Raw genomic sequence first — 21,651 nt, 5'->3', positions numbered from 1 at the left:
CTGTGTAATATGTTTGTGTACATTTTTCATGTCTCTACTATATTAAAAGGACAATTGTTTTCATTTATCTTCTAATGGATCTGGTATAGTGCACCACACATAAATAATGCTCAATGTTTCACCAATGAATAAGTGAACACATGTAGTAGAGAAGTACAGTACTGGCTAAACAATATTGCTTTATCTTGCTTTTCTTTTCTAACTTTGTGTTTCCAATATAGTATCTTGAACGTATCAGATGATTAATAAATGTTTATTGATAGAATTACTTAAAATACTTAATAATATGTATTATTTCTTTTAAAATAGGAGACATATAAGTAATATACTACTTTTCATTTCATTCATTTTTCTAAAAAGATATATGTTTTGGGAATTATTAGCTATAAATAATAAGTAGATTTTTTTTTTTTTTTTTTGTGAGATAGAGTCTCACTCTATCACCCAGGCTGGAATGCAGTGGCACAATCTTGGCTCACTGCAAGCTCCGCCTCCTGGGTTCATGCCATTCTCCTGCCTCAGCCTCCCAAGTAGCTGGGACTACAGGTGATGGCTGCCACGCCCAGCTGATTTTTTGTGTTTTTAGTAGAGATGGGGTTTGACAATGTTAGCCAGGATGGTCTTGATCTCCTGACCTCGTGATCCTCCTGCCTCGGCCTCCCAAAGTGCTGGGATTACAAGCGTGAGCCACCTTGCCCAGCCAATGAGTTGATTTTGATAGGATTAAGTGCATTTTATAGTGAGGTACAGATTTGATAGTAAATTTACATAGACTTTGCACTTCAATATAACTTGCTTTAGTCCCTGGTCTTGTCATTTTCTGTGTGAATCTGGATAAGTCAGTTAAACTCTCTGAAACTTAAATTCACCATCCATGAAATGGGGGTACTGGCTGGGCAGAGTGGCTCACACCTGTAATCCCAGAACTTTGGGATCACGAGGTCAGGAGTTCAAGACCAGCCTGGCCAACATGGTGAAACCCTGCCTCTACTAAAAATACAAAAATTAGCCAGGCGTGATGGTAGGTGCCTGTAATCCCAGAACTTTGGGATCACGAGGTCAGGAGTTCAAGACCAGCCTGGCCAACATGGTGAAACCCTGCCTCTACTAAAAATACAAAAATTAGCCAGGCGTGATGGTAGGTGCCTGTAATCCCAGCTACTCGGGAGGCTGAGGCAGGAGAATTGCTTGAAACTGGAAGGCGGAGGTTGTAGTGAGCCGAGATCATGCCACTGCACTCCAGCCTGGGGGAAAGAGAAAAACTCCGTCTCAAAAAAAAAAAAAAAAAAAAGAAAAAAGAAAAAAAAGGAAAGAAATGGGAGTACTAACATTAACCTCACAGGTTAGCTATATTAAATGAACACTTTATGCAAACAACCTAAATTATATGCCCGGCTCACAATAAATAGTAAGTATCATTATTCTTCCTTCCCATCCTTCTTTATTAATAACTTCATTTTCTTAAATATTAAATCTAACTAAACTATACAATGTCTTCTTTTTGATCAAAATGAAAATTAAGATAACATTTATTCTAAGAGTAATATGCACAATATAATCCAACCCGAAATGTTTTGTGAAGCTTTTGAGAATTATGTGGTAATTACTGGTGTTTTGAATGTCTTTTTCTTTTCCTTCTTCTTCTAGGAATGGTGCTTTTCTTCTTTTGAGAAATTGTCCTTCTTTGGCTCCATAGGAGATGAAAGATCATAATTTCTACAACCTCCCCAATTCCTCATGCATTATCCACAAGGGCGGGCATGTTTCTAAAATAAGCCAATCGGTTTTTCTCTAGGATTTGTCAAATGTGTATTGTGATAAGAAACCTATCCTTCTCTTGGAGAGGAAATGGAGAATCTCTGAGCCTGAGTGTGGCTGACCATCATGACTTGACTTTAGAGAAAGCAAGTCTGCAACAATAAAGTAGACAGGGAAAGAAGGCCCAGTTATTCACACTCACCCCATATTTGGTAAGGCAGGTCAAAAAAATCTCTAGTTTTGGCTTATTTAGAGTGATTCTGACTTTCACATTTGCAACTAAAGTCTTACCAAATTTAAGCATATTTAAGCAGTGAGTCACCTGGGATTAGCTGTATCCTGCTCTTTCCTCCCTATTCAACCTCTAAATTTTAGCATCTGACCACAAGGTGAATTGTGGTGTCTACCAGGTGAAGCATTTAGATCTAATTACCACATAATCTACTGGTTTGTCTTTCACAGCCATACACTGTATCCTCATCTGGGTCAGGGTTTGGCAAATGCTGGGGTTTGGGGCGGGTTGTGGAGGTGCGGAGGACCAGGTGGGAGAGTGTGGCTGGGTCAGTCAACCTTTTAGCATTTTCAGGAAAAAGCCCAAAACCTCCTCTAGATTACATGCTTTGTTCTCACAGAAGCACTTTAAGTACCAGAGGAAGGTCCAGCAACTTCCTCCATTCTGTGTTATACAGTGTGTGTCAAAGTTACTTTATAAACAGATCTGGCCTGTCCTGGAGGCAGCAAGCTCTTGACCAAAATCTACTTCACCAGGTTCCTTGGGTCTAAGTTGCCTGAGACATCAAATTGAATAGGTCCTTAAAAGAATTAACAACCTTTTTATTTAGGGAAATTATATTTTTCTTTTTGGGTCAATTTCCCCCTCACTCCCCTCCCTTTCATATTCCTTTTCTTTTTCTTTCCAGATAATATTTTTAAAATGACTTTTTCAGAGTAACATTTTCCTATCACAGAAAAACTTAAAATGTAGAAAACCAAAAAAGGAAAATAAGAACTGCTTATAATACTACCACCCAGAGATAACCACGGTTAATTTTTGCCATATATTCTTCCAACTCTTTTTCTATGGAATAATATTTTAACATAGTTGATATGATAATGCAAAGTCAACATTGTGTTCTTTTTCTATTTTCATTTACTACATCTAAATATTTTCTGCTGGTTAGGTTTTCTGTTTATTTTTTGTTTTTTTTTGAGACAGTCTTGCTCTGTTGCCTATGCTAGAGTGCAGTGGCATAATCACGGCTCATTGCAGCTTTGACCTCCTGGGCTTCAGCGATCCTTCCACCTCAGCCTCTTGAGTAGCTGGGGTCACAGACATGTGCCACTATGCCTGGCTAATTTTGTATTTTACTTTTTGTAGAGATGGGGTTTCCTTGTGTTACCCATGCTGGTCTTGAACTCCTGGGCTCAAGCAATCTTCCTGCCTCAGACTCCCAAAGTGCTGGGATTACAGGTGTGAGGCACTGCACTCAGCCCTAGTTAGTGTTTGAATCCCTATTTCTTTGGTATTATAAAGCTGCCATACGTCTTAGCATTACATCTTTGATGCAGTATGTCAGAGGACATAGAGCATTCATAGCATGTAAGGAGGATTTACACCAAGGTAAAACGATAATACAGATACTTGGCTCCATTTGTCTTCCTGGATATAGCATAAATGTCAGATAGGAGATTCTATCAAGTGTATTTATAAGAGGAAAATGGGATGCTAATATGCCTAATACCCGCAAAATTGTTAGTTTCTGGGTAGAAGGAAAATCCAGAGTATAAACATTTATCATAAATATTAGGCTTTCCAGTCTTTCTATACTTCCCCAAGTTGGAAACTCATCATTATTTCTGGCAAGAGCCAATGATTATTTTTCTGCCAGATTTCCTTTGTACAACTGAGAAGATCTGTTTTGTCAAGCAAAATAGAAGCACAACATTTTGTCTATGAGGTTGAAAGTGAAAGTAGTGTTTCTCACTGTTTTAGAGGAAATGCAAAATACAAAGAAGCAGAAATTAAGAAAACATTGTTGGATAAAAGATTAGAATGCGATAAACATGTGCCACTTTGACACCAGTCAGATGTGACTCCTCTGTCCACTTGACCAACCAAATGGTCAACTTCTTCAGCCTAGAGACTGTGGATAAAGACACTTACTTTTGGCTTTTGCCTAAGTCATCTGATTATGCTAGTGACTCCATATAACATTTGATGGCCATTTCACTTTTGAAAAAAGATCCAATCAGAAAGTCATGGTGATCTTTGAAAAAGGGTGGGGAAAACAAGGACATAATGGATACAAAGTTTATATCATTCATTTTCTAAAAATTCAATTTGAAGCTAGTGGGAAATGCAAGATTACAGAGATAAAAGCTCCATTTAATCTTAATATTTTTCAAGAAATAAATGGGGTAGAGATTTACCCAGGAGTTGGCAGTTTGGAACAGAGTTGACTAGGCACAAAAGCAATAGTATTAAAAATGTTTGTTTTTATTTTGTATTTTTGAGACTGGAAACTGATAAAAATTTCTGATTAGGAAACTTTGAGAATAGAGTCTTTCTTCTTTCCACAATAACAAATGTCTTTTAGTTTGAGAGCTCCATCTGTGGCAACAAGAATGATAAATGCTTTTGAGAAAATTAGCAAGGTTTTGCCCCACTTAAATGGTTAACAGTAACAGCAGCACAGACCCAAACTTGATAAAACTTTGGTACTTGTTATTTGGACTAAAATTTTGTCTCACTCGATTCAGACACTTAAATGGGAGTTTTCAGTTTATCCTGCCCACTGATTCATAACTGGGAGACAGATTCATGGGAAGGCAGCATTGGACACATACTCCTCTTGCTGAGAACCACCAATATAATCTAATTCTCTTTTTTTTTTAGGTGAGAGAAGCAGAGGCCCAAAGGAATATTGCAAATACCCAAGGTCACCCTGTCAGGAGTGGCAGAATAGGGCTGGAACAAGGACTCTTTTCTCTGGAGCGCTTGCACCTACAATCCTTTCCATCTTGCACCTACAATCCACTCGAACACTGTAGCATGGAGGCAGACTCCTTGCCAACAGGTATTGTCGAGAGCTTCTTCCTACCATCATTTGTGAGTTTCATCAGCTCCCAACCCTTTGTGTCTCAGCTTCTAAACTTTCTTTCTTTGACCAGAACTCAGCCATAGTAGAACTGGATTTATGGATGGGATTAGAGATATGTCTTATCTGATGTGACAACTCCAAAGAATCGGTAGTGCTTTAGAGACATCAGAAGGCTCTATAGAACTCAACAAGAGTACCATGTAAAATTCATGATGTCTGGATGTGTGAGGGATAGGGAGGCATTGCTATTTTTGACTTTGATCTATCCTTTAGGCCCAGAAAATCTTATATTTATAGACAGAGGGGATCCAGGCACCGGAGAGTTGTTCCTCCATAGGGATGGAAGCCTAATGTTTTAAAAAGCTAACAGTGAAGAGTCTAGTGGCTTTTTATAATTTGTACTAGTCACTTGTCACTTCTGGCTCTTCACCTGCTCTGACATGATAGAAATAAAATAAGTTAGAGATAGCTGTTTTATTAGAGCTGGAAGCTCCTATTACTCCAACTACAAATGTCACTTAGGTAAGTTTTAAATGTATTTTAAGGAAATATAGATATAAGTATACTTGTAATGGTGGTTGTGATAAAGGAGGAAAGGGTAAGGGTATCCACAGTTGGCTTGAAACTATAATTTCAATGCTTATAATAATTTTTGGAAGGACTTAAAGAAATAAGTCCATTAAAGGCTCAAGTAAGATGGTAACATTAAGTACATTCATAGTTGCACTATTTGTAATAGCGCCAAAATGGAAAGTTCTCAAGTGCCCATCAACAATAGGATGAACAAATTGTAATAAGTCCCACAATAGAACATTATTCTGCAATGAGAATGAAAAGATCCACAATCAGCACAATACAGAGGAATCTCACAAATGTAAGGCTAAAAGAAAGAAGCCAGGCACAAAAGAATACATACTGATTGATTCTATCTACATAAAAGACAAAACCAGGCAAAGCTAGTGAATGATATTAGAAGTCAGGATAGTTGTTGTTCTGGGAGAAATAAAGTGACAAGGAGGTGCTTTTAGAGTGCTGGTACTGCTCTGTTTCTTACAGGTGCTGGCTACAGGGCCATTGTTCAGTTAAAGTTAAGTTTATTGAACTGTATACTTATGCTTTATGCAATTTATGTACATATGTTATAGTATTTCTGTAACTTTTTTTTAAAGGCAAATGGGCATTTTTCAAGAGACAGGGAACTAATACTCATCATTTAGATGGAAATTCCCTGCTTTCATCTTTTGTTAGGAAAAATAAGAATTTTGGAAGTGCTCCTCTTTTGTAAAATCTTAATCAGGTAATGAATGAAAATAGTCAATACAACAGGAAAAGAGAGGAACAGAAGCCTCAAAAGATGAATTCCTATCAAGCAGTAAACAGTTCTTTTCCAGAACTCTTTGTGACTTAGAATTCTAGAAGGTCCATCAGAGGCCTCCCATTTCTATTCAGAAATGCACTTCTAAAGTTAGACAGTTGTCACAGTCTTAGGGAGCAATGAGTTCACAATTTCAATTTATTATCGAAATATTTCCATCTGATGACAAATCTGAAAAGACAGGAGATGCAGAGCTACATAGGTGCAGATTTGCCCTTTTATCAGAGACACTCTCAGGGACAGATTTAATTTTGAAAGTCCAATTTGAAAACCACAGGTATATATATCTCTAGACAACTGTCCAACGGCAATTTTTACCCTAAAGTTTGTGCTTAAATCTTTTCATCGATATGATTTATAAGTTTAAATAGTCTCAAATTTTCATCTGTATATCGCTTTACAGATCTTGGTTCACAACTGTTTATTTTAAGCTGAAACTTCAATATTCATTGATTACCTATAATAATAGTTACTCATAAATGTAGTTAATAATTAAATATAAAAATTATTATTTTTACATTTATATAAATCTCTGAAAAATACCAAGTTTTGAGAGATAGAGCAAGAAATTGCTTAGAAAATTGCAGGAAGCCTGAAGAATCTCAGCATCAGTCAAAGCAGGTACAACAAAAAACAATTTTAGACATTCATTTTTTGCTTTAAGAGTGCTTAAAATAAATGATCACAGAATGAATAACTGATGTATGGCAAAAATGAGTTTAAAACTATGTAAGCTCCAAGGCCCCAATGTGTATAAGAATTCTTTGGAAGGATTTTGAAGGACTGTAAATAAAAGTAAAAACTAGTAGTTAGGCAATGTGTTTTAAACTATAGTGTCACCTACTGTTCTTCTGGTGCCTGACTGTATTCTTCAACATCTTCTTTTCCCTTTTGATTAGAAATCCTGGTCTACCTCAAAGGTTTTGCATTGTTTTCTAGGGACATCAGCAAACTGGTAGACCATATGCGAAACAGAAATAAACAGTAATATTATCTTTAGAAATTAAGCATTATGTACACAGTGAGAAGTGATTGACTTGATAGACCTTAGACCCCCTTCCTCCCTCCACACCCTTTCTAGAACAACCTAATGTTATCTGTATTGTGATGGTGCCCTCTCTGTTAATCACCCTCAAGTCAGTACAGTGACCCCGAGGGCCCATTTTCTTTCGATTAGAGAATTCCCCATTTCTGTGGTGTTGGCAAGTCTAGCCAAGGGCTGCACTGCTTCTTTTGAAGATCACCAAACCCGGCACTTCTTTTCTGGATTCATGTATGAATTCTTGCGGCAGTGAAAGGCTTCTGAAAACTCTGCAGAGTTCTGCAAAGTCCCAATAATCCTTTGAAACAAACAAAAAAAGTCACCGTCAGCATTTGATACTCACGTCCATACCACACTGGAGCCCTGCAGCATTTCCCTCTGCAGGTCAAGTGAATGAATTTGGAACTTAAAGTTAAACTTAAAATAACCTGGTACAATGAGTCAGTGCCTTCTCATTAACAGAATTTTTAAATAGAGAAGTAACAAAGAACAGGAGTTAAAAGCAATTTGGGAGACAGACTACATGGCTTGAATCCTGCTTATGAAGCTTCTTTGTGCCTTGGTTTCTGCACAATAGAACATGCATCTTAAGGTTGTCATGGAGAGTTAATAATTTATAAGCATTATATGTGTTTGTAAAACATGAATAATTCACATTTGAAAATGCAGGTATTTGGAGTTGTATTATAATAAGAGTTTGGTCAAAGAATATAATCATGATTTCTCACTATGTCTTGAAAGGGCTCACATAATGACTTAAATATAATAGACTTTAAATAGATATTTTTTGTTGCTTTGATAGAGGATTATTTTCCTTTTTTCCAAAAGGTCTCCTTAAATATCAGAAGCTGGATTCAGCTTGAATAACTGGAAAGGGCTGGCAAAATGCCATTTTCCTCTTATCTCTGACCCCAGTGGGCAAAAACAACACAGTCCAACTCACTATCTGCACCTAGCAGTGTTTGAGGGGAGAGATGGGTCAGTACACTGATGCAGAGGTGATGTTTTCACACCCACCCTGAACCCTGAACCACCTCCTTCCCTTCTCTTCCTGCTGAGGCCAGCCTACCATGCTTGCTTGGGTTGGGAGGAGGGGCCCAGAGACAAGTGGACTGGTTTGGAAGGACTAGGCACAAATGACAGGTGAGTCCATTTTGATTTATGGAATTCTCCCTACGTGGCAGGTGTACTACTGTGTGTACATCTTAGGACTTCTCTCTCCTCCAACCATTCTCCACACCACAGTCAGAATGTTCTGTAAAATTTAAATCAGATTCCATAATCTCAGATTTAAAACCTTTCATGGACTTGAAGGAAATCTAAACTCCTGTCCATGGCTTCCAATGTCCTCCTGATGGCTCCAGTCTCCTCTCTAGCCTCCTCGTGGTACATTTCTCTTCTTGTTCCTCCTTAGGCTCAAACTATGCTGACCTACCTTCAGTTCCTCAAACCAGCCAAACCCTGTCCCTCTTCAGAGCTTCCTGCTACCTGCAGACCCTACTCCCTGGAAAGTTACTCACCAGTCAGTACATGGCTAACTCCTCAGCCTTCATGCCTTTGCTTAAATATTCCCTCCTTGGCCCTCTTCTTTGAATGCCATCTAAACTAACTCCTCTTACAGGGACTATCCCTATCAAAGCACTGACCACATTTACAATGATTTGTTCTCCTTTTTTACTTCCTGACACACCCACTAGACTGATTTCTATGAGGGCAAAATACAGCCTTTGTATCCTTGAGTTCCACATCTGTGGATTCAACCAAATGCGGCTGAACATATGTGGGGGTAATATTTTGTCTACTGAATGTATGGACTTACTTTTCTTATCATTAATCCCTAAAGAATACAGTATAACAAATATTTACATAGCATTTACATTGTATTAGGTATTATAAGTAATCTAGAGGTGACAAAGTATAGGAGGGAGAAGGTGTATAGGTTATATGCAAATACTACACCATTTATATCAAGGAGTTGAGCATCCACAAATTTTGATATCTGCAGGGAGCCTGGAACCAAACCCCCACAGATGCTGAGGGAAGATGCTGTACTGTGTATGTCTTGCTCACTGCTGCACCCCCAAAGTCCAGCACAGGACTCAGTACATACTGAATGAATTAACCTGCGACCTGGTTGGTCACAGTGATTACCTGTAGAGAAGCAATAGGGCATTAGGAAGAAAAACACGACTTAGTGTTTCTGTTGTTTGTTTGATATTATGGACCAACTGGAAGAGAAAGAAAGCATTTTCTTTCCCTTTCCTCATTCCAGAAAAGAGAGATCCATATGGATTTTTTGTAAGTCTGACTTTCTAATATGTCACCCATCAACGCATCAACTAACTTCTCTATCCCTCTCCACCACAACTCCCCTATCTTTCATGGAGGATGTAATCTTTTCTGGTTGTTTGTTCTTTAGGATTCCTAGAGGAGTCTTAAAGATGAAAAATAATCTCCTGGTGTGGGAGGGTTGAGGTGAAGTGGAGTCAGAAGCTGCAATTTATATATTAGTCCACTTGTCAGGGAGATGATTGGCCTTCCCAAGAATGGGGTAGGTTCCAGTAATGGCAGGTTGTGTGAATGACAAGAAGATGCTTCCTGCTCTGAGCAAGGCCCTGAGAGGCCCTCTGATAGCATGGCGTGTGGTTGTTGGAGAACCTGGACATGAAGAGTGGAGGCTCTGGAGCTCATGAGCATTGGAAGGAAATGGAACCACTGACTCCAGCTGGAGCATTTGGACTGTAGGGATCTCAGCAGTGACCACGGTGGGCTGAAGATGGAGGCTATTCTCTAATTTCTATGCCTGTGTGATGATTTCAGATTCCTGAATAACCCTGAAAGAGTACATTGAAAAACCACTGAAAGTAAATGGCTCATCTCCTAGCTTGGTCTAAGAGCTCAGAGTTTGGCTTAATTTGATTTAAAAAAACAAATGTCCATTTCTTACATCTGAAATATTGAAAAACAAATTCACTATTTGGACCATGTGAGAGTACAAGAAGTCTGCAGTCTGCAAACCAGAAGATGGCCCTCACCAGAACCTGATCATGCTGGCACCCTGATCTTAGACTTCCAGTCTCCAGAACGGTGAGAAACAAATTTCCATTGTTCATGAGCCAAAAAAAAAATCACTTCTATAATGTAGTCAAAAGTGACTGTTTATGTAGGAATTAAAAGAGCTTAGAAATTAGGAATTTGCATTGGTCTTTAGTCTTTCAGGTTGCGGGACTCAAGGATTCTTTATGTTAGAGAGGAGCTTTGATTCATCAATGCAACCTTCTTCCCAATTCAGGATGCCTAGCTACTGGCTAAAGACGGTCATCCTGTCATCCTGGGCATCCTCACACTAGGGAGCAAGTTCCCTGGTTGACAGGGTAAGCCATGAGCGTCACTGACTGGAAGAGCTGCATGTTTTTGTTTTTATTTTATTGATTTTTTCCAAAGGATTCTGTCTTAGATTTAATCATATGGGAACAAGTACTTCGGTAATAATGTCCAAACCCACAACTTAATTCTATATTTTTCTTAAAAAGTATTTTCAGGATTTATATTTATAAATCTCAAAATAAAGTTAAAACAACAAACAAAAAACACCTAAAAGAAAGAAAAGTCTTCATATAACACTGCGGGGAGTGGGCACTGCAGAAACACTCAGCCTGGTGTGCACTCAGCTCTCCATGCCCATTCTGCCCATCCTCTCTCCATCCAAAGACTCTACCTAATTTGATCCTGAATAGATCAACAACACACTAGGGCTTCACTTACTTTCTTAGTTAACATTTGGTGTTTATGACATCAAATCTTTGAATAGATCATCTATTTTTTCTGAGAGGGTCTCGCTCTGTCACTCAGGTTGGAGTGTAGAGGCACAATCATGGCTCACTGCAGCCTTGACCTCCTGGGTTCAAGCAATCCTCCTGCCTCAGCCTCCCAAGCAGCTGGAACTACAGGCATGTACCAGCATGCCTGGGTAATTTTTTTGTTTTTAATAGAGACGAGGTCCCACTATGTCACCCAAGCTGGTCTTGAACTCCTGAGCTCAAGTGATCCTCCTTCCTTGGCCTCCCAAAGTGCTGGAATTAACAAGTGTGAGTGACTGTGCCAGGCCTAGATAATCTATTTTGAAAAGTGAATACATTATTAATAAAACATATTTTTTCTAAGAGTGAGATCACATTACATGAATTATCTTCTGTTATTAGAAGATACGTACATGAATTTCATGCTTTACAAAACTGTGTGCTTGTGTTTCTAATAACAGAAGATAATAAAGCTTTTATTAATTATTTCTTAAGGTGATTTACTTGAAATTTTTACTTTATTATGTAAAATAACTTATTGTACTGCTGATGTTTATTCCCTTGGCAAACAGTTACTTGTATTAAAAACATCTGAGAGATTTGGCATTGGGACCAAGAATGGACTTTATATCCTATCTGACTATTCCTGCCTACTACAATTGGACTTCTGAATTACTGTTTGCAATTAATGGGTCCTCAGACAACCTTTTGTTAATTCTTGTAAATGAATGACTTGGCTACAAAGTTAACTGCCTTCATTCAGGAATAAGGTATCCAATCTTCATCATTAACTAATTTTTATGATTCTTTCAAAGCAAAGTCATATTGATGAGTGTATGTTCTGCTATACAGTCATAAAGAAATAAATGCTGTAATAGATTTCTAGTTATCAGCTAAAGATTGGAGGGGCTAACAGAAATTCTACAAAACTCACTAAAATCTATATTGATATCTATAAATATCAGGAACCAATGCTAATATTGAAGGGAAATGGAAGAAACAGAAGAATTTCAAAGAGGGCTTATTAGCATGCTAAATTACAGAGTTATGAAGGAACAAAATAGCCATATTAGTTGAACATGTCTATATAAAACACTAGACAAAATATTCCTTCAAAATATTAGGAATTAAGCTGTGAGAAACATTTCTTGCTTTGATAGTGGTGTCAGTTCTAAAAGTGCCCTTTCTTCCTGACTGGAAGATAATGTTGAGTAATCTAAGCACCTAAATCATTTTGTCTATTTGGACTTGCTTTACAAAATTATCAGACCCTTACATATTATATAGAAAATTACATCTAAATAATTTTAGAAACATATTTATAGATTACATATAAATATTATAATAACTATTCCCTGAAATGACTATAGATGGCTAACCAAAAACTGGATTTCCAAAATGAAGTCAATATTTAAATTATAGATTCAATTTCTAGACTATTAAAAGAAAAATGTTATTGGATTAAATACCATTTAAATTTAACAAAATGTTTTCTGAGCTAATCAAAATGGAGGAATTAGGGAACTAAAGGCAGGCAATACAATAACAGGAAAGAAAACTACGAAAGAAACAAACACACAGAAAAACCCTAATAAAAACCCAAAATAAGTCAAAAAGCATCACAATTGGTATAAGAATAAATAGCTCCACAGACTAAATTAATAAACAGTAAAACCATAACTAATAATCATAAAGTAGTCTGTGTCATCAAAATTTTAAAAAAGGTTAGGCTTTTTTTTTCAGGATATTGTTTTAAGGCAGGAAGGTAGAAATGTGTTTTTAATAGATAAATTTTAATCCAGTGGTTAAGATAAAAATGTTAATACTTAAAAGAGACAAACTTTACCTATCAAAACTTAATTTGCAACCTCACATTCTCTGAGGATGGTAGATATACTAGGTATTACAATAATATTACTGAAATTCACCTAGGTTTTTATGACATATGTTTTAGTTTATGGAGATATGCAGGGCAAACCCTTGACAAATTAGGTTGCATGGTGGTTTGTATGAGCTTATAAATGCTAGCTGCTATCCTTAGAATTAGATTCTTATACCTTAACTTCTAAAGTTTATTTTAAAGTACATAAATAAAGCTTTAGTCAGGAAGAATAAAACAACAATAGGTTAGACATAGCAAATATGGTTTTATGATGCAGCTTTGTATCGTGTATTTTGCCTTTTGTTTTAATACTATGGCTATTTAAACATAAGGTTACAAATCTCTCTCTAATTCAGAAATGTTTCTATATAACCACCAAGCACAATTCTTAAATAGCAACTCGATATCTATTAGTTTTTAAAGTTTTTTTAAAAAATATGTTTTACTTTGTACAGCCAGGAAGTGGCCTGTTTCCAAAACTAAATGTAAGTTCAACCTTTTGCCAAGAAAATCTCCTTACCTCCAGAGAAAATAATAATTTCCTTGACAAAAGGTTGGCATTCCATTTACCCGTTCCATTTACCCTTCACACACACACACACACACACACACACACACACACACACACGCTTCTGTTGTTATGAATGAAAAATAGTCGATGAGGGATCTTTGGAACCAGAACAACAATAAAGACTTAAAGATACAAATAATTTAACTAATTTATAGCAAAATATTGTTTTCAGTTTAAAATTGGAGCTAGAAAACAGTTATATACTTATCTACATTTTACTTAACCGCTGATCAGTTACTAACATTCTGAAATGTGCAGAACATAAGAAATGAGCACCAAAAAAGCCTTGACTGATAGGGAACTATTACAAAATGCATAAGAATTCTTATTCTGTTCATACCTCTTGTCTACGAATAATCCTAGTATGGACTTTCAAACACACACACACAAAATAGGCTCTTCATTTATATTAACGTTAATCCTCTAGCAACTCTCATGATAACTTAATCCTTATTTTACATATCAAGAAACTGAGGTACAGAGGTTACATTAACAGCTAGTAAATGGTGAAGCCATGGCTGGAACTCAAGTGTTTCTTACCTCAAAGCTTAAGTTCACTTTAGTAAGGAAAAAGACAAGTTAAAAAAAGTTAAAACTAAAAGTTTTTTGAGTAAACCACAATGGGAATTAATCCAGTCACTTTTGTTGCTCATTACCTATAAAGAAGTTAATTTGAATATCTTAGCAGAACTAAATTTAGCTGGATTACAGAGATAATAGGCATACCATAAGCAGTTATTGAGTGAATGAATATTGAAAGAAATGTTAGGGCAAATACTAGATGATGATGATGATGATGATGATGATGATGATGACAACCATGATACTAACAAGCTGAACAAATTCTTTAATTTTTAAATGAGCTACTTTATTGCTTCATAATTAAATGTGTTTTTCTCCATAATCGAATGTGTTTTTTCGCAGGAGTAAATGATCTGGGCAGTATGCTTACATTCATTTTATGTAGAGCTTTTGAAATTTAGCCCATTAGTTCTCTTTCGTTCTCAAATTTCATTTTCCAACTACCCTACAAAATTTTTAGGTTTTTTTTTTTTAACTTTCTTGCCTGAGAGGTGTTGTTGATCAGCAAATGAGTGACTAAGTGTTCTAGTACATGGGAAAGGGGTAGCATTAGGAATTCAGTTCTTAAACAAATACATAGGATCTATGATTTAACATTCAAATGTTGGTTGGAATGACTCTCTTCAATCATTGTTCTCTTTGATTTTCTAATTTGGGAAGAACTTTAACTTCTTCTAGCTCAGTTTTCTACTCTGTAGAGCATTTTTCTCTCACATCCTTGATGGGCTGTGCTTCAATGTACTCTCTCCTGAAGCTTTGGGAATAATGTTATTCCATATTGAAGAACCTCTAATTAGTAGAAAGTTTCCTTTATATTGAAATTTTTCTTTCCAAGTTGGAGCTCATTGGGTCTGGGCCTAAACCATTCACAGCCTCTTAGAAATGTCTTTGTGCTAGCTTTAAATTGAGCCATTGTTCTGAGGCGACATCTTTGTTGGAATAGATCAAGCCCTGAGCCTCGTAGATTATAAGGAATTATAATTATTGTAGATTCTAAGAAAGAGAGTGGCCAAGGCTATGCTTATGTAGAATGCTCCGATGTGTTCTCTCGATCCTACCTTTGACTCTCAAAAAAAAAAAAAAAGCACTGAATTTCCAAATGTAAAAGAATCAGAGTTAGAAAAGTCTAAATTCCAAATGTGGAAGCAATGGACCCAATATAAGAGCACCTTGATTGCTGTTCATATCCACGCACCTGAAATTGCCTGGACTGTGCACATCTGTTTTAATGGAGTTAACCGCATACTCTGGCCTATAGGTTCCACACCACACCTAGAGATAGGAATAGGAAAAGCAAAGCATGTACTCAGGTTCAATCAAGGATTATTTGTTTGAGCAAGTTGAGGGGAAGGAGAAAAATTAAATTGGAATTCTGCATTCCTCAACCATTCGCTCTTCAAATAATGTTCAATGAAAGGCAACCAGGAACATAGTTATTTATCATTGATATGATCCAACAGTCTATTATAAACAATGAAAGTGAATCAAGTCAAATGCTCTGTAAAACAAGGGAACTCAGCATGTGACATCTAACTTACTGTGAAATTATAACTCAAAATGGTTTTCATATCTATCAATCAAGAAAGACACAATACCTGTGCAAAGTTCAAGAAAAATAGTTGTTTGTGATTTAGGTCAAGTCCAGGAAGTAATTTTTCTTCGCCATTCTTTTTAATATAATTCTGATAGGCCTAGGCAGTTGATAAAATAGAAAAACAATAATAATAATTCCTAAGGTTATATATAAACCTATGTAAAAGATCATGCCACCAAGTAATTAACATTTTATGTTAAAATCACCCTAATAATACATTTAGTTATGGTAACCTACAACTATTTTATGGATTAGAAAGACAAATCAAATTTATTTACAAATGCTTTGAAAAGAAGAAGCTACTGAATAGTAGATGACAAGAGCCTGGCATACGTCAAGTGATCAATAAATGTCAATTGAATGAATGGATGACCTAAATAAGTGATGAAAAACTTATCTAAATGTTGTTTTATAAATTGATGAATAAGACCAGTCAGGACAAATGAATTGCCAAGGAAGTCTGCAATTGCTACATTTAACTTAGTTACTACTATCTTAGCAAAATAGACTCACCAGACTAAGATCGAGTGATTCTTGCCAAGTCAAAGGATTCTCTTGAGATCCCTTAGAGGCCTAGTCTCCAATGAGTCTGAGGATAATAAAATGCAACTATTCTGGTCTTTTGAAGACAGGACAAAATGGACTGAGCCTCAGGTACATTTGAAGGAAAATATTTAGGTAATTTGAATGTCAGAAAATCCTCTTAATTCTTAAAGATTTATGCTACTGAAAAAAATGAGTTTTCCTCTACTAAATAAACTCTTAAAACGAATTCATAATAAACGTTCTGAGATGTGTCATTTCCAATTTAATACAAAGGAAGGTGACCAACTAGAGGAGCAGAAAATATATTTCATTTCTTCCACTTACCGTCAACATAGACTTACTGAACCTCTACTATGTAAAGATGCTGGGGATATGGGAAAGGCTTGCACCTGCTCCCTCTTAGAGAGCTCGCAATCTAGCAGGGGGGCAAGGCATTACACGTTAAGAATTTACATATCTTCAAAGTGTAATAAAATATTTGCACAATTGTAATTTGTTTCATCATTAACAATTCTGTACTTGCTCTAGGTGAGGATCTCCATGGGAGTACTATCAATCCCAACTTTGGCTGGATTTTATAGCAGTGATTCTCAATCTGGCTGTGTATTAGAATCACCATGGGAATATTGAGTGCCAATGCCTTCCACTTTCAGCCAAGATGGAATGATAGGGACTGGATTTAACTTCTTGCTGAAACAGCTAAATGATGAACAAAATATTTAAAACAATGGTTTGCATAACACTGAACATCAGGCAAAAGGAGAATGACCCCTGAGAGATGTTAAACTTTACTCTCAGTGAGTCCCATGACTGCTGAGCTTATTGTCCTGAGAGTTTTCAGGCCATATCATAGGAGCAAACCAGTCAGAGCTGGGGGGACTCCTTGAGTTGAGGATAAGGAGCTGAGAGTTCAGGGACACCAAGAACAGGTTACTAAAGAGGAGAAAGCTACACAAAAAGAGAACCTCAGAGATTACAGATGGTCATCCTCAAGCATTCAGCTTAGTCTTGATCTGAAGATGTGTGTGAGCAAAATACCCAATGCTAGGAAAACAATATCTCAAAAGGATTAGAGATAACAATTTATGGTACTTACACAGGACAAGAATGGAAATCCCCAAGATTCACAGAGTAGATTCTTATCTCAGCAGTTGAGAATAATGTCCCTAAACTGAACACTGTCCCCATCCCAACCAATAAAAGTTACAAAAGGAAGACCCAAAAGGATCAAACCATTTTCAAGGAATTTAACTGTATCCTAGAATAAAGCTCAAGAATATTTACAGGAACAAAAGAACATCCAGACCCAAAGAGGTAAAATGTGGCCAGGCACAGTGGCTCACACCTGTATTCCCAGCACTTTAGGAGGCCAAGGCAGGTGGATCGCTTGATGTAAGGAGTTTGAGACCAGCCTGGCCAACATGGCGAAATCCCATCTCTACTACAAATACAAAAATTAGCCAGGTGTGGTGGCACATGCCTGTAATCCCAATTCTTGGGAGGCTGAGGCAGGAGAATTGCTTGAACCCAGGAGGTAGAGGCTGCAGTGAGCTGAGTTCGTGCCACTGCATTCCAGCCTGGGCGACAGAATGAGACTCCATCTCAAAAAAAAGAGGTAAAATGCACAATGTCTGGCATCGAACAAAAAAATTACTAAACATTCAAAGTAGCAGCAATCTACCATGCCCCTGGAACTGGTTGGACTCATTGTTTTGGAAACCTTGTAGCTGACTTAATCTCCCAAGCTTCACACTCTGATCATCTTTGGTCACTGACAAACTGCAGGCCCCATCAGTCACCTCTTTCTCCACTTCTCTGGTGCTTCCTCTTCCCTGACCCAACCATTGATGTTCACCTCCTCCACTCTAATCCAAACATTTCTATAATGAACAAATGATTCTACATCCTCATTCACTCCACTGATCATTCCATCCATCCTTGTCTTAGAGAAGCCTAGTTCTAGCCTAGGAACAAGTTGTTCCTTGTGACATCTCAAGTAGATGCTGCTCTTTCTCCTACATATGGGCTACTTCATAGTTGAGAAAAACACTCAAAATCATCTTCATTCCTTTTTGTTGCTTCCTAGACCATCATTCCTCCACCTTTTTATGAAATTCCCTGCTTTTTCTTATGCACATGGCATCCACCAGACTATTTTTTAACCCTTGCTCAGATCCTCAAATAATGACCTTTCATAAAGCATTCGTTGCTTTATCTCCAGCTCTTTGAATACTGCCAAATCTATTAAGCCTCAATGAATATGTATTGAATGCAAGAATGAATGGAAGGCTAAATGGGATTCTAACGGATGCTCCACTGTTAATAGTCCTCTGTGTATAATAGTGTGGTTGACTACAAGGCCATGTGCTGGAACCATATCACGTCAGTCCCTTACTGTATCATATATGAACTATGGTTTAATATGCCTGTGGTTTACATTGATTTTTGTTCCCAAATGCTACTTCACCTGCTACAAAACTGAAGGTCCTGTTTCTTATATTGGTCAAAGACCCTGAAATAATCCTTCTTATGGGACATTTCTTCTAAAAAAATTATTCCAGAGATTATTTCTTAGAAAAATGTTGCCTCCTTTGTGAACCTGCTCTCTCCTCATTTCAGTTGATATAATATTCCATATTTTCTCTTCTTCTTGGCTCTTTGCAAACTTAAGTGTTCAGCTCCGTCACATCAATGTATTGACCCTTATGGTTAGCATATTCACCACTCTTTCTTCTCATATTTTTTTCCATTTTCTATTCATCATTTACTGCTTATATGAGTTTCTTTTTTTGCAAAGGGTTTTAAATGAATTATTAAATATGAGAAACACTCTAAATCACTAAAATGGAAAGAAAATCTTTTTTACTTACTCTGTATGCTTGACCAAGACCTCCATTATCAGCAATGTTTTCTCCCAGTGTATTAATTCCATTAAGCTGTTAAAAAAGACACTTTATTAGGATTGTTAAAAAAAAACCCACCAATAATACACTTAAGATTGAACATGTCTAAAACTTTTCAAGAGAATGTTAATGACATACGTGCTGTCCACCTGCCAGGTCCCAGGAAAAGTTTCCATACTGATACACCATGCACTGGGATTGCTCCTTAAAGTTACTTGCAGACTGTTGAGTCCACCAGTCAACGAGGTCTCCATCTTTGTTAAAGTTTCTGCCTATAATATATTTATTTAAGTAAAATGGGAACTCATTGCAACAAGAATTATAAGATATGTTTAATTCAAAGTGCAAGGACTGAAATACTGCTGTGTGACAGAACATTAAATTAGGCAGATGATGAGAGAAACTGTCATCCCTCCTCATCACAGAGTTGGCAAAGCCTGGACTGCCAGAGCTTTCTTTGCTAATGCTTCTCAGCATTGACCCAGACATTTCACCCATTTGGCTCTTGATATCTCAGAAGAGGCCGCCAGACAAAATATTCTTGAAGTTATGCTTTGTTCTGTTGAATGGTTTTTACCTGACCCAAGTCTGTTTAGTTTGATATTTTGAGATTTTTAAAATGGCCAACATTTTTATTCTGGCATTTCTATATTCCTGGACCCTTCATAGGACACGGTGGACTCATAGTTTCCCTCTACTTCAAGCACACAAAAAAAGTCTTTTTCTCCTATAGCTTCCCTGCCAACCACAAACTACATCGATCTTTCTCCCTTTTGAGCTCCAATTGCATTTATATGTATCATGTGTTTTGACACAATATTACCATCTTTTTCATATTTGCCTATGACGTAGTGATTAAGAAAAGGGCTATGTAGCCAACCTACTTGAACTCACCTTCTGGTTCTACCAGTTCCTATCTTTGTTACCTTTGGGCAAATCTTTCATGTGTTTTTATTTTTTTCCACTTGGAAAACAGAAACAGTATTAGAACCTACCTGTAAAGACTGTTGCATAGTTTGAGTTAATAGACACTTAGTAAGTCTTTTTAAGAATTCTAACATTTCTATCTCTTTTTCTTTCTCTGGCTGTCTAAAATGGGGATTAAGTATTTTCTCTCTATTGTTCTCTACTTTCTTTCCATTTGTGAATGAAATTTGTCATAGATTGAACTTTCACCTCTTTACATATTTCATGTCTTTATTCCTCTCAGGAATTCAGCTTTGATTGAAACTCTAAATTGATTTTGCCATTTAGGGTGGCATTTAAGTGCCTAACTGTTTGCAAAGACTTGAACTAGGTAGTAGGTACAAGACGAAAAAAAAAAAGGTCTCTTAAGCAGCTTAAGAGTCTTATGAGCACTTGGAGAGGCAATATTTTCTGATTTTACATCTGATTTTAAGACATAGACATGCAGCCTGTCCTTTAAGAGTATGACAAGATACGTCATATACAATCAGGAAACTAAGACCAAGTATTATCACTGCCGCTGACAAACACCATAGTATTTTCCCAATGGGAATATTTACTTCATTCTGCCAGAGCGTAAAGCACACATTGCTTAACTCACTATGAGAATTTTTTGATCTCTTTAAGCAATAATTTAAAGGGAAAATTGAAAGTGTGGTGAAAATTAGAGAAATGATACATGTTTGAATAAATGTAGCTTTGTAGTAATAAATTATAATAACTCTTAATCAAATTTATGAGCATATACCTCAGACAAAGGAAAATGTCAACTGCACTTTACCGTTGTCATCGAAGCCATGAGTGATTTCGTGTCCTATGACCATGCCAATGCCCCCATAGTTCAATGAGTTGGACTGCTGGGCACTAAAGAAGGGGGGCTGCAGAATGCCGGCTGGGAAGACTACAAGGAGAGAAGATAGTTAGAGATTATTTGTGGCATAAGTTTTTAAAATTTTTATTTTCTTAGAGACAGTCCTCCCTCCTCAGCCTCCTGAGTAGCTGGGACTACAGGCGCATGCCACCATGGCATTATTCAGTGATGGCAGGCTTGGGGTTGGCTTTGTGCTTGCTAAGCTGCTGTTCACTATGTCAGTTTCACTTAGTTATATACAAAAACCTTCTGTAATAGAAACCAATGCAGGCATTTTATTATGGATGACAACAGAGTTCACCTTGGAGTGGTGCTATAATCTATGATTTATCATCATGATTCACTTTACAATCCAAGATTGTTTTGTGCTGTAAGGAGTTGGAAGCAAAGGGAAGTTATAACCTTCATTCAGAAGGTCCTTTCTGCCTTATAAATATTTGGAAGAAATAGTTACTCAGTAACATCAATATTATTTTTAATGTTATTGCAGAAATTGTATCCATCTACAATAATATCTTAAATAAGTATTGCCACTCAATTGAAGGTATACCTCAATCACATAACCTTACCTTATTTTCATCAAGGCACTTATGACTACCTCATATTCTATTTATTTCTTTATGATCACAATCCTTCCTTTTCTTGTCTGCCCTAATCCTA

The 21,651-nt window shown here is 36.9% G+C and overlaps 1 protein-coding gene across 7 annotated transcripts in view; it reads right to left on the bottom strand.

Annotated features, from left to right (window-relative positions):
* Positions 1–6,343: 6,343 nt before the first annotated feature.
* MME (membrane metalloendopeptidase) overlaps positions 6,344–21,651 on the bottom strand; it is a 97,314-nt gene continuing 82,006 nt past the window's right edge. For all 7 annotated transcript variants that reach the window (XM_031009498.3, XM_031009499.3, XM_055380995.2 and 4 more), the window contains 6 exons: positions 20,902–21,021; positions 19,293–19,426; positions 19,122–19,187; positions 15,707–15,802; positions 15,307–15,383; positions 6,344–7,574 (listed from right to left, as the gene is read on the bottom strand). In XM_031009498.3, the coding sequence (XP_030865358.1) occupies positions 7,475–7,574; positions 15,307–15,383; positions 15,707–15,802; positions 19,122–19,187; positions 19,293–19,426; positions 20,902–21,021 (593 nt within the window). In that variant the 3' untranslated portion in view covers positions 6,344–7,474. The remainder of the gene's footprint in view (positions 7,575–15,306; positions 15,384–15,706; positions 15,803–19,121; positions 19,188–19,292; positions 19,427–20,901; positions 21,022–21,651) is intronic.

The sequence above is a fragment of the Gorilla gorilla genome, chromosome 2 (genome assembly GCF_029281585.2).
Source record: "Gorilla gorilla gorilla isolate KB3781 chromosome 2, NHGRI_mGorGor1-v2.1_pri, whole genome shotgun sequence".
NCBI lineage: Eukaryota > Metazoa > Chordata > Mammalia > Primates > Hominidae > Gorilla > Gorilla gorilla.
The sequence above is the reverse complement of the archived record's forward strand: the minus strand, read 5'-3'. Positions and strand labels throughout refer to the sequence as shown.